This window comes from Equus asinus, chromosome 9 (assembly GCF_041296235.1).
Source record: "Equus asinus isolate D_3611 breed Donkey chromosome 9, EquAss-T2T_v2, whole genome shotgun sequence".
Lineage (NCBI taxonomy): Eukaryota > Metazoa > Chordata > Mammalia > Perissodactyla > Equidae > Equus > Equus asinus.
The window spans coordinates 39,460,821-39,474,768 of record NC_091798.1 but is presented as its reverse complement, the minus strand read 5'-3'; the positions used below and the strand labels follow the sequence as shown (position 1 = coordinate 39,474,768).

At 31.5% G+C, this 13,948-nt stretch overlaps 1 protein-coding gene across 12 annotated transcripts in view; it reads left to right on the top strand.

The window, feature by feature from the left end:
• ANKHD1 (ankyrin repeat and KH domain containing 1) overlaps positions 1 to 13,948 on the top strand; it is a 128,871-nt gene that overhangs the window by 52,022 nt on the left and 62,901 nt on the right. For 8 of the 12 annotated variants that reach the window (XM_070518120.1, XM_070518116.1, XM_070518122.1 and 5 more), the window contains exons 10-11: positions 2,912 to 3,021; positions 12,059 to 12,115. In XM_070518120.1, coding sequence (XP_070374221.1) covers positions 2,912 to 3,021; positions 12,059 to 12,115 — 167 coding nt within the window. Of the gene's footprint in view, positions 1 to 2,911; positions 3,022 to 12,058; positions 12,279 to 13,948 lie in introns of those variants that run through there. The other 4 variants (XM_014829627.3, XM_014829629.3, XM_070518123.1 and 1 more) reach the window with 2 other exon arrangements.

Genomic DNA, 13,948 nt, shown 5'->3' with positions numbered 1-13,948 from the left:
CCTTCTCATGTCAATTATACCACAAAAAAAGAGGTCTTTCTTTACCAGTGGTTATCTTTCTGCATTCTCCCCACATCCCTCTCCCTCTCTTAAGTAAAGTCATGCTATTGTAAGAGGCTTTTGAAAGAAGGAATAAATGTTTATTAAGAAATTATTGAATACCAGCATTCTGCTCAGCTCTTGTGTTATCTCTATTAATTATCCCTGGTCCCTATATAGTAAGAGATATTAAACACATTATTATAGATATGGAAATGGAGTCATAATCGTGTTATTTACCTTCCCTAAGGTAACCAAGCTAAGTGACAGAGCCAGTATTCAAACTTAGAACTCCTGACATTGTTTTTTCTATTCCATCACCATTGATTCTCATGTTTAGCTACTTTTGCTAATTTGAAGTATTTAGTTTCCAAAACTATCTCAGGGGTTGAGAATCACTTTTTTTACGTGGTCACTACCTAAAAAAAGTTTTCCCCAAATTAGAGTGATTTATTTACATGAAGTTCGTGTTATACTGTAGCACTTCTAAAGAAAAGTCCAATAGGTTTTTTAATACATTGCCTATACAATTAAAAAAAATTTAAAAACCTTTTGTTTTGGCATTTTTTCAAACATAGAAAATATAGTATAATGAACCCTAAGAACCCCTCACCCAGGTTTATCAATTTTTTAATTCATGGCCAATCTCATTTTATCTATACTCCTCCCATATCCCCCATTTATTTTTGTAAAATTATTTAAAGTAAACATTAAAAGTTTTTTTTAAAACATTGGCACCTGAGCTAACAACTGTTACCAATCTTCTTCTTCTTTATTTATTTCAGCTTTTTCTCCCCAAATCCCCCTGGTACATACTTGTATATTTAGAGTTGTGGGTCCTTCTAGTTGTGGCATGTGGGACACTGCCTCAGCGTGGCCTGACAAGCAGTGCTGTGTCAGCCCCCAGGATCCGAACCAGCGAAACCCTGGGCCACCACAGTGGAGTGTGCGAACTTAACCACTCGGTCACGGGGCCGGCCCACCTAAAATTTTTTTTATTGAGATATAATTGACATATAACATCATATTAGTTTCAGATGTACAACATAATGATGTGATATTTGTATATATGTTGAAATGGTCAACATAATAAGTCTAGTTAGCATCTGTCACCATACATATTATAAAAACATTTTTAAATTTAAAATTTAATTTGAAAATACATTATTTAAAAAATAAATTTATTTTTCTAAATTATCAATAAATATTTCAGTGTGTATCTCTAGAAGATAATCTTTTAGAAAAATTACCACAATACCATTTTTCTATCTAAAATTTTTAAATAATAATTCCTTAGTATCATTAAATATCCACGCAGTTTTCATATTTTCCTGATAGTCTTATAAATGTATATATGCATTTAATGACTTTTTTGAATCAGCATTCCAAGTACGATTCATACTAACTATTGATCAGTATGTCTCTTAAGTCCCTTTTAATCTATGCTTTCCTTTTTTCTTGCAAGTTTTGGTTGAAGAAATGAGAAATGGAATGTTTATCTTTTAGGCTTTCAGAGAATGGATTTTGCTATTTACATCTCCATGATTTCATTTAACTTATTTTTCTGTCTCTTGGATTTCCCATAAAGTAGTAGTTAGATCTAGAGGTTTGATTGAAATCAGGTATGATGTGTGTTTTTTTGTTTACTAGGCTACTTCATAGGTAGTATTTGTGTACTTTCCTTAGGAGGTAATAAACGTCTGAGTATCTCTCTTTTGTGGTATTATTAGCCATTGATGATCTGATTGCTTAGATCCATTAATTCATTAGGGGTTGCAAAATGGTGATATTCTAAATTCTATTATTCCGTCCTTGTTTATTAACTGGAATATGTCCGTAAAAAGAAACTTTCCCTCAACAACTATTTGGTTACCCTTAGGTATAAATTATATAGGAATGACAGTATAAACATTTGTTTTTTTCCCCCCTAATTTACCAGTTTCCAAAATAATGAGGTGGTCCCCTAGCATCTTTCAGTGGTGACCAATGAAGCGTTTTTTTGTTTTTGACTTGAAATCATTTTCAACTTTTGGGTTTAAACATATGTGATGGGTTTTACTCGAACACCATCCTCATTCTTTTTGATGCAAAAACTGTTGAAAGATGGGACAATTTGACCATCCTTGCTCAATAAGTTTAGCTCCTAAGTCCTTTTGATATGACCTCATTATAGTCTCTATTTCCTTGCTTTCTGATAGGGCCAGGTGTTTCAGCCTCACACAGTTTCTGCCTCAGTCGTGGAACAAATCATTTCTCTGAGAAGCCTTAATTCCATTTAGTAGGAGATGGTACTTAGAGACTACAGTCTAAGCGAGAGATGCTATTTCTGCTTGGTCTATCATTGTCTCTAGGCCTTTTTAGTTGGTCAGAGTTAGGAAATATTTATTTTTCTTATAGACAAAATCCATCATGATCATGTCCATATTTCCAGTTCAGAACTATAGGATTTTTACTTAACCTCAGAAATCTTATATCTGTGTTTTCTCTCAACCATGCCAAAATTTCATCTCTCATCAAAGGATTATTCATTTGATTTTTACCACAATATCCATAGAACTGTCTCAGAATACAAACCACCACTACCACCAATAGGATTTCTGAAAACTGTTTGATATTTTTTGTTGCAGATCTTTTATTTCTTAGGGTATATCTTACTGGGGACATATAGGCAAATTACTATGTTTTAAAATCATTTGGTGTAATACGTTTCTGTGTGGCTAAAAGCACTTTTACAAAACATATTTAAAGGAAAATTAAGATATTTAAAATACATTCTATTTTCATATTTTGAGTTTATCAATTTCACCAAATTGCAGAATTGAACTATCTAATATAATTCACAGAGTAAAGCTATGATTTTTTTGTTTGCTAGGTGCTAATGTTCATGCTACAACAGCAACAGGAGACACAGCCTTAACGTATGCTTGTGAAAATGGACATACAGATGTGGCAGATGTTTTACTTCAAGCAGGGGCTGATTTAGTAAGATATTTTTAATTTCAAATACTTTTGTGTGAATGTTAATCTGCATTCATTTATTTTTAACATTTAGAAAACACTAGTAAAGATGATCAATAGTTTGCATGCTTTATATAAAATAACTTTAAAAAAAGGAGTTTGGCTGCTTATTCTAGTTGTTGCATTAGTAAATGTATTTGAAAATACTTAGTTTTTAATAGAGCATAGTGTTTCATTTCCTAGGTAAAAGTATTAGTTTGTTTCCCCCTCTTACCCTAATCCCATTGGACATTCCTGAACTTTTGTTCTTTATTAGACATGTCATAAATTCAGTGATGTTTACATAATAGAATAGTGTGTCAAAACACTTTGTGATTTGTTTCTCTAATTAGACATTAAAAACAAAGCTACTATTATCTTCCTAATAATATTATTACAGCATTCTATTTTTCTCTATCCTTTTATTATTTTCTATTTTGGCTTTTCAAAATTTCAAATTAGATGGCAGGTTCATGTGTGTAATAATGCTTACAACTATGGGAAATTGTGAATAATATCTCAATGGTTCATGCTTCTTGCTGAAATCTGTGGTTTGACTAATTTTTATTTTATGAGGGTACTTTAAACTGCTTTCTAGAGTTTCTCCGAGAATTCTCTTATGTATTAAAAATCTATATGAGACATACACAGCTATAAATGTTGTAGAGAATCAACTTTCTTAGTTTCGGTTATTTAGAAGAAACTGCAAGTATTGCCTTTTAAACTATTTCCAATAACAGACCTTCCCAAAAAGATACTTGAGAACATTGTTGGAAAATAATTATTGACTAAAATAAATGTATAGTATGATTATGCTATTTGTAATGATAACACTGGCATTCATTTTTATTAATCAGAATGTGCCCCATCAGTTGGAATTTCTGAGAGGTGTGCTTTTTTGTTTGAGAATTATGACAGAGAGATATGTTAGTAGATCTCAATCTTCTGCCTTCTTTCTATATCTTTTTCCTTTTTTAAAGTTGCTTTGTGTCTTCTATAAAAATTAAGAATTGAAATATTTCATTACTTGAAATAAAGAAATAGGGTAGAACATAAAAGGTTAGATACTATAAGCAAAGTTTAATGCTCTTATCCTCTGAATTCTTAGCTGAATTCTCTCTTTCTTCTTCCACTTTTCTATAGCAAAGTCACTTTCTTAACCTGTTTGTTCAAAGTTCTGAGACTATTCACTAGGAAAAAGAGCAACTGTCTGTTAAATGTGCTTTAATGTATAGCAAAACTTTACTGATTTTGACTGAGTTAAAAATCTGTTATTAAATATTTTTAAATGTTATATTTTTGTAGTCTTCTGGAATTAGGTAAATAGAATGTTCGTGATTAGAGTTCCTTAGAAGAGTTGCATTAAATAAACAGATAGAGAGATTTGAGTTTACCGTACTACTTTTAACATTCAAAATATGAGATTAAAAATGTGGCTCAGATAGATATATATCTTAATCAAGTACAAAGGTAATACTGTTATTTTAACATAATTGTTTATTTTTCTATTTTGCAATCTATCTTTGTATTCATATTTACATAATTACGATTATAGTGTAATACAGTTGTTTTCTATTTTTTCCACTGTGCGTTCTTACATAATCTTTTCCATATTGCTACATAGTCTCTATATTTATAATCTTGCATAATATTCCATCAAGTTGATGAACTATAATCATTCACTTTTTATTGAGCTTTTGACTTGCTTTTCATTTTTTACTGTTATAAATACTGTTAGATATAATAACTTCATGTATATAACTTTTTATTTTTTTCTCCTTTTGAATTATTTCATATATTGATTTTAACTTTAAAAAATATATTGCCTATTCCATGCTTTTGCTGTCTGTGGAGAGACATTTCAATTTTAATGTTAGTTCTTTTCCTGATTATATTATTATTATAATTATTATTTATAGAAAATGTGGAAAGCATGGGAAAGTATAGTTTTATATTTAAAACATTATAAATAAACTTCGTAATTTCAGACTTTAATATAAGCCAGAGGGGAGGGGAGACCTAGTCAAAAACAAGAAGTGAGCAAAGCAGGCAGATCAGTCCCTGAGTCCTGAGAAAAAGTGACTGATAAGTTTCACTAGCTGGACCTGACAAGGCAATAGCACCTTGCTTGTCCTCCTTTCTTTGCTGCTACCTACTAATATCTCTTTTGGGCCATAGTGATTTCCTCCAGTGGTTTGCAGATGTAAGACTCTTCACTCCCATTGCATGGAGTGGAGATGTATTCCATTCCTGGCATTTTATAGATGTGTTCTTGATATCTAGATTTGGTAGTTTGGTAGTTCTTTAAGTTAAATAGATTTTTTTTGGGTTCTCTGGCTGAGAACTTTCATTTTGGGGGAACTATTTTTACTCTCAGTTTTAAATAAGGATGTATAAGTCAACCTTTGGAACACAATCTGCACCAACCCCTATGCTTTGTTAGATTTTAGAGCTTAACCTGTGCCATAATTCAAGGTTTTGATATTATATTTTTTAAAAAGGAGCTTAAAAGCTGTTGTTTCCCATTCTTTAAATTATTCTGCATCAGAATCAATTAGGATGTTAAGTATGGCTTTAAAAAACTTAATGCTACAATTTGGTTTTCTTGTCCTGTTTCCTGAGATAAAACTGAGAAATTTTAGGGCTTTTCATTCTAAATGTGTAGTAGGTGTAATTTAGAACTCAGTTTTAAAGGACATCTAGAAATTTTCTTATTTAGTGCTTTTAAAAAATTCACAGCCAGCACTGATGGCATAATTGAGCATTTTTAGTTAGATCCTCAAAATATGTGCATCTTCTAGTTTGAAACTTAGTTATTTTAAACTTCATTTTTTCTAGTTTAAAAAATATTTATAGATATTTCCAGTTAAAGGCACACTTAATATCCATCATATTTAGAGATTATGGATTGATATGTACTTGTCTAACTTCTTAATAATTGCATAAATTTGAATAATCCATTATTTAAAACCTTTGGACTAGTTTAGGATTCTTAAATAGTCCACTTAAAAGTGTTCTTTTTGAAAATCAGTAATTAAATGAAATAAAAAGATGTCCATTAATTCCAGAGTCTTTTGAAAGTTCTCTCTGTTTAACATGCAGAATCATTTTAATTACTACTCTAAGCATTGAGCTTATTCTATAAGCAGAGAGCCCTGAACAAATGACCTAATTCATATCTTCCTGTTATTTGCATCTCTTGTTACCACTGTAATGGGAATCATTGTATAGTGAAATAAAGATTATTCTTTTATATCTTTTCTTTCTCTGCATAGCATCGTTGTCTATTGGGCCCAGGTTTGCTTTTACTATTTGGTGTGATTACAGGTATTATGTGATATAAACCCATTGTAAGAAAGTGTATATTAGAATATATTAGCTTTCCATAGTACTTAAAATCTAAAAGAAATGTTTAGAAAACAACCTCCTTTGGAAACTACTTAATCTTGTTTGTCTGAAAAGGAGTTTTTATATTATCAGTATCCTTACAAATTTGTTACTGAACTGCTTGACCAGAAATAACCAATAAACACCATTCAAAAACTGAAGTTGACCAATTCCCATAGTCTTTGAGCCACTACTTTGGTGTCCTGTATTACTCTAGGCCATTCTCCCCAATTACTGGTCTTTAGACCATAAGGCAGTATTTTAATGTTTCACACTTATTCTCATGTCTATAGCTTACTTCAGCTAAAGCACTTATCGCTTGATTTTTTTTACCACAGTCCTCCAGCCCCGTTCACTATTGCTTCTCAAGTTCAAGGTGAAGAATTCACATAGTTAACTATTCAACAGTATAATTTAGATTATAAAATATTACTCTGCTGCTATCTTCTTTCTCTTGGTTGCTTTTAATTTTGACTTATTTTGTTGTCCATGTTTTCCTGGCTTCCATGCCCAACCATTTTATTGTTATAGACATGATCCTTATGTATGAAAGATGACTGCATCAGTTCAGAGTTTCAAAGGCTCTAATGATAGTTTGGACATATGTTTAGGTGGCAACACTGTGTTGGCTAACATGTCAGAGGTGTTTTGATTTGGTGAGTGTGTTTTCCAACCATTTATGAAGATATTAGAATCTCTTTTCATCATGGCATGTTAATTTCAGCATTAAAACTTTGACACATTTGTTAAGATAGAAGAAATATTTGTCATCTGTCGAATTTCCTTCACATGTATTTGGCAACAAAGCTAAAGTTGGAATGGGAGAAAGAGTGATATATAAATTAGGTAAATAAGTATTGCTTCCTTGTTTCTGGTTTCTTGGCCTTTCATTTCTAGAAGAGGTATACCACAGTATAACTGATCAGAAGTTTCTGAACTCAAGGAGTATTTTCCATAATGAACCATTAACATAGATATTAGAGAAGGTAAATACATTGCAGTTAGGTTTACATCAAGAGATTTTGTGACCCAATTTAGCATTTTATAGGCCCGTATTGCTATTTGAGCGTACATCTACTAAAAGGAAGAAATGCTTGTAGAGGGCATCCTATAACCCTATATCTGAATGGAGGTCTAATGAGTGACAAAGGCTACAATTAGTTGTTTAAAAAGAGCTGATGCCACTGAACATTAGACAAGGCACCTAAATATTTATCATACTAAATATTTGGAGAGATATATATTATCATCAAAATATATATTTTGATGATAGTGATATCATCAAATCACTGATCTATAAGCAAATATTTGCTTCAATATTCTCATCTGTAAAATGAAATCTAGTATTATTTTATGGACTATATTATTAACACCATGTAAGTGTTCTTACTTTGGTTCTGCTGGGTGTCCTTGGGCAAATCACTTAAATTCTCTAGGCTTCTTTAGTTTTTTTCCTCCTTTTCTTCCTCCTCCTCTTCCCCTTCTGCTTTCTTTTATGAGGGATTTGACCCAGATGATATTTAATGGCCTGGCTTAAGAAATCTAATTTTATGATTTCTAAAGAACAAGTTAACTAACTACCTATTGGGAGGTACTGGATGGACTAGATGATTTTGAGTGTTTTGTTAGCTTAAGAATGTGTAAAGTACTGTGAGATCCTTGAAGAAAATGAATTTTTAAGGTGTAAATCATCATTACTAATAATGGTGATGTGTTATATAAATTATTCTATCTCTTAAAATCTTTGTATATACCAGATATATTTTAAATTACCCCAAACATTATTTTGGGGTTATTTGTAATTAATGATTCACAGATTTAGCTTATAATAAAGTATTTTATAGATTATTTTAATTGATAAAATTTATTAATCCCTAAAATCCAGTTAATTTAGTAAGGCTACCCCAATAAAGAATAATCTGGCATTATAATGCCAAATCATTATCTCTTCTACCCTAAGTCTTTTTACTATCAATAATTTATCCTTAATACTTAAATACTGTCAAAGAAGTGGGAAGATTTTCCTTGACATGAATTTTTGTTTGAAGTTAATTATTTCCTCTTCCCTTGTGGAATATCAAGGTTACTCAAGAATATAGTCTTTCCAGTTATTTTTGGAATTATTCAATTATGAATTTATTCTTCTTTTCCTGCAGTTAAATTTTATTTCAAATAGCAGAATAAACTTGTGTTACATTCTCTTCTCATCTTATATACCTTCAAACTTTTCAAAATTTCTTTTGTTTAGGATTGTTTTTTCAGCTTTGGCTTTCAATAAGCGTAAGAAATGTTCAATGAAAGACAAAGAATTTAGACTGCCATTTTACTGTAAGACGTTTCTCACCTTGAAGATAGGAGTGGAAGAGGGAGAGGATACCCAAGGACATGGGATAGGACATGCTTTCTTTCTTTATGCTCGTAATGAATCTTCTTTAGATGAAATGGATCAGAGAAAATAAATAGAACCAACCTAAAGAAGTATGGTAGGCACACACTGTTGCTAATTATGGCATCTTTGCCACATTGAGTAATAGTTAGTCCTATGTCCGTCAGTGATTTTCCTCATTGTCGTGGCTAAATTTTTGTGTACTTGGAACAAAATTCCTTGAAAAAATATTTTTTCTGATTTTTAAATAGGTAATACCTTTACATGGTTCAAAATTCATAAAGTAGAAAAATGAGCGACCAGTTTCACTCTTCATTGGCAATCAATGTTGTTCATTTATTTGTTCAAAATCATCCTTCCAGAGATATTTTATGTATGTATGATGAAAAGTCACGTATATTGAAAGACGTTTTCAGTGTTTAGTTCTTTGTATAATTCCTTATTGCAATAGAGTTTTTGTTTTTATTATACTGATTTTCTTTGTAATATTGATCGTAGCTTTTAAGGGTTTATTAATTTTAATGTTTTAATAAAAGTTGAAGCACTTTTTGCACTGATGAGAAAATTGGGCCCTTTGAATGTGTCACAGTGGCCTATCCTATCACTGCTTTCCTTAAACACTATTCTACCAGTCAAATTAATTTTGGGGGGCATTTTCTTAGAAAAGTTGAGCTAATGGAAACTAGATGATTTGAACATGGGTACATTAGCACTGACTGGTTCCTATTCCTAGAATTTATTTCCTTCAAATTACATTTAATATGGATTTCCCTTAAAAGAAAGAAAACATTTTGAAGGGTCAGCTTATTATCTGTATTAAATCTATGAAATAGAAATGTGGACCATGTCCTCTTTCATAAGATTTTTTTAAATTTAAGCAATATGTTGTTGATCCTTCTAGACATTTCTCTACACCAAAACATATATATATATATAAATAAATATATATATATATTCTATGTATGTGGGCTATATATATTTTTTATATGAATGTATTTGTTACCACATAACTGTTATGCAACGTTTTCTTATTAATTTTTTCTGTGTTAGTTCCTATAGGTTTCTCAATCTTTTTCACAGGTATCCAGTATCCTATATAATTTATTAACCATTTATTTATTTATAAAATCTGGGTTATTACAGTTTTTAAATATTACAAATGGTGCTGCACTAAATATTGTTAAGCACATTTACATATTTTTGCTACTCTTTTGAATATATCTGTAGGTATGAATTCCTAGAAATGAAATTGCTAGTTATTAGAGGATCCAGATTTTTATAGCTGCTGCTAAATTGGTCAAAAATGCTAAACCAGTCTACACTTCTGTTAACAATTGAGACCTCTTGACTCCCCACATTCTCATTAACATGAATTAGATTTCCTTTTTCTTTCTTTTTTTTGTATGGTTTCATTTTCTAATCTCTGATCATAATCCCCATGTTCTTTTAATCTGAAAAATCTCCCTATATTCCAGGTAGCTCTATGAGCTGCTCATTAATTGTTCCCAAAGCAGTGGTGAACTATATAAGACACAGGTATAAAGTTACTTTCTGGAAGAATATTCAGACATCATTTACAAATGCAAATTTTGAAATATTTTGTTAATTTTTTTAGAAAACAAATTGATTTTAAAAAAATAACTCAGACAATATCAATTAACGCCATTCTGAAAGAGATTAATGTATCTTCCACTATAGGATTTTAATGTTATTTTCTTTATATTGTCACAGTTTTATAGCATTTAAATTCTATTTTATGATCCTGTTTCTCACAGTTGTTTAACTGTATATTTAGGTAGATTCAGTGTTTACCTTAATAGTCTTTCATATTATGCAGCTTCTTAATTTCTGAGTTCCTGAACTTGACTTGCCTTTTGGCTGGCTGATAATGGTATTTTGATTTGAGTTTACTTTACCTTCAAAATGAGTCCCAGGTACTACATTGTTGAGACTACCGTACGTTGTATTTATAAATGAATGTAGCCATATATAAAATAATTGAATCATTGTTTTTTTCCCCTCAAAATTCTAAGCACTCTATTCTGTTGTCTTCTGGTACTGGATATTGCCAAATTCTGCTAGAATATTCCCCATTATATGTAAGGGACTTCGCATTTCTGCCTGGATTATCATAAGATTCTTTCATTATACTCAAACCTCTATGATTTAACCAGGATGTGTCTTGGTGTTTATTATTCTATATTAGTTTTTCCTGGAAAACCGTGAATGCTTTCTAACTGAAGATTTTAGGCCTTCCTTCTCCTCTTTGTTCAGCTATTTGTAGAGTTAGTGTTCTCTTTAATTTCTTTGAAAGTGTAGGGGAATATTTGACTAAAATTTTACTGTTCCCATTTTTGTAGGAACTTCCTAACAGGTTCTGTTTTAGACACTTTGTGCTTATTATTCATATTTGAATGGGGCTTGCTATTTGTTGAAAATCATACAGGGGTAGGGCAGGGAAAGGAAGTAAGCTTTAATGGTCAGCTTCTTCAAATCATGTAGTTGTCTCAGAGTACTTTCTTACCAAATCTCTACCATAGGAGCATGTATCCACTTAGGGTAAGTACATTGCCCAGGTAGGAGGTAGGAGTGACTTTGAGGGAAGTCTTCTCTAGGCCACAATTCTTTTATTTGGAGACTTAGTTGACTGTGGTCAGTAACTGCAAAGCTTATTATTGTTTCCTCAACCTTATCTCTGTCTCACCTTCAGGTACTTTCTCTCTGTCAGGGTCTAAATCTAGAGACAATACAGATATTCCATCTCTGAAGTTCTTTGAAGCTTCCTGTTTTAGTTGAAAAGTGTGAGCACTAAAGTGCATTTATAATGGGGGGAAAGCTACATAGCTATTCAATCATCTTACAGTGTTTTCCTTAATTTTTCTCCCAATTTTTGATATTCCCAATGCTTTTAATTATTTTTCTTGGTTAGATATTAAAAAATATTGCTCTTTATTCTGTGGCTTTAGTTGTGTTTGGAGACAAAGGCATGAATTCAAATAATTCACCAGAATTATATCTGCATATGTTAAATTTTATATTGAAATTATACTGATAGAGAACCACATTGTCATACCCTTAAAAAAAAAATCATACCTGGCCCATGAGATTATGATCTCTACAGATGAGAATAGTTTTAGTTGAAGAGTTACAAAGCCCAGCATCTGAAGTACCCGTCACAAGGTCTTCATGGCCAAATGTGATTTTCGTTTTTGGAATAAGATCCGTGAGTTCTTCTTTTTCCTTTCACAGGACAAGCAGGAGGACATGAAGACTATTTTGGAGGGCATAGATCCGGCCAAGCATCAGGTGAGGGTGGCCTTTGATGCTTGTAAGCTACTACATAAAGAATAGATGTTATAGGTAACCAGAACTCTGGATATCTGAATTCCAGCCAAGAAGTTCCAGGACCCTGCTGGGTGACAAAGGAAATCCTCTTCAAATGAAAAAGATTATTACGTTCCAATAAAAAGAGATGCACGTTACAAGTAGTTTGCTTCCTTAGTATTCTTTTTATGTGGTATTCTTAAAAAATCTCTTAGTTGGAAATAGATTTTCTTATCCAGATAGTTCTTTTGCATTCTCTCTTATTGGGAGAGTTAACATACCCCAGAGAGAAAGGCTCAGTCATAATGTCCTTTGCATTAACTTTGAAACTCAGATTTAAGGTGATGTATTGGATTGTTTTTATATAATCCTCAAATAAACAGAAAAATTAGTTTAGTGATAACATTTATTATATTATTCATGCCCTAATTTCTATAAAGTTAAAATTTTCTTCTTAAAATTGTCTCCTGTTATCACATTCTGAAATTGGTTTTTAAGAAGGTGAATACTTGTTCATAAGCAAATATTTCCTTTGAAAAAATGTGTGGAATTTGTGCGTGTTGGTTTTAAAAGTCAAGCAAATTTAGTATCCACTGTAATGCAAAGAAATTTGTTTAAACTCAGGAGCAGTGCTTAATTTTTAAATTAGGAATAAATTGTAATTAGATCACAACATAGGCCATCTAAAGTAAATTTTTCATTGTAGAGCCACTCTTAATTGTACTGCTTATTAAGTATCTTTGTTATTGACTAGTTGGATGGAAGTTGTTATATTCTAATTTGAACAAAGTAGATAAATTTATTTCACAAAATATTCTGTGAAAATGTGAATTTTTATTCAGCTTGCTTAATATCAGGGCTCCTATCAAGAATGTAAAGCTGAGCATTATTTCAGAGAAAGTATTTCTTTCTCCCTGGATTTGTTAAAGGAAAAGTACTTTTAAGTCTATCTTTCTAGCTGTAAGTCCTCAAAACTTGGGATACTTTTTTAAAATGAAGTTTGCACTCTCAGTTTTAGAGGTTCAGATTCAGCGGATGTGAAATGGGAGAGTCTGCATTTTAACTGATATCCCAGGAGATTCTGATGACAAGTCCTCAGTATTCCACACTTTGAGACATTCCTGGAATCCATACAGATTATTCTGCATCACTGTTGAGTTCTGTCCTTTTTTCCATCTTTGCTTTATAATCAATCATTCTTCCTCATCTAAAGTGAATAAGCTTGTTTTTTCTCTTTGTTACTTGTGATTTTTAGAAACTGAGCTAAACACAAGCCCTAGAACAGTGCCTCTTAATCTTTTTTCCATCTCAATTTGCCAGAGGGATATGAATTTGGTCAGTAACAGTAGATCACTAAGGTAATGATTAATATACAGTGGTGGGTTGGAAGAACATACCCCCCCAGTGGAGAGTATCAGAAGCCTCTAGTGTATATATAGATAGTATAAAATAGTCTCCCTCCTCTCTCCTGTGATTCTGGTTCTTCCCCCTAGACAATGTCCACCTCCAACTCCAAGAAATACTGCCTTTGTGATAGAATACAATCTTTAGATATATGCCTTGGGTGCCCATGACTGTGATTTTAAAGGAAATCAACTTATTTTAAAGAAAATAAATTTAATTTAAAATCAAATTTTGTTATCAAATATTTGTTAAAACCAAATAGAAAAAAAGACACCTTTTTTCTCTTAGTGCTTATTCATCAGAACTAGAACTTTGCAGTGTATTTTTCATGGATAAGCTTTTAGGGGGCTTATGAGCTCTAATTATCCACTAATCAATATATTTAAACCGTTAATGATTAGCTTACCTTAA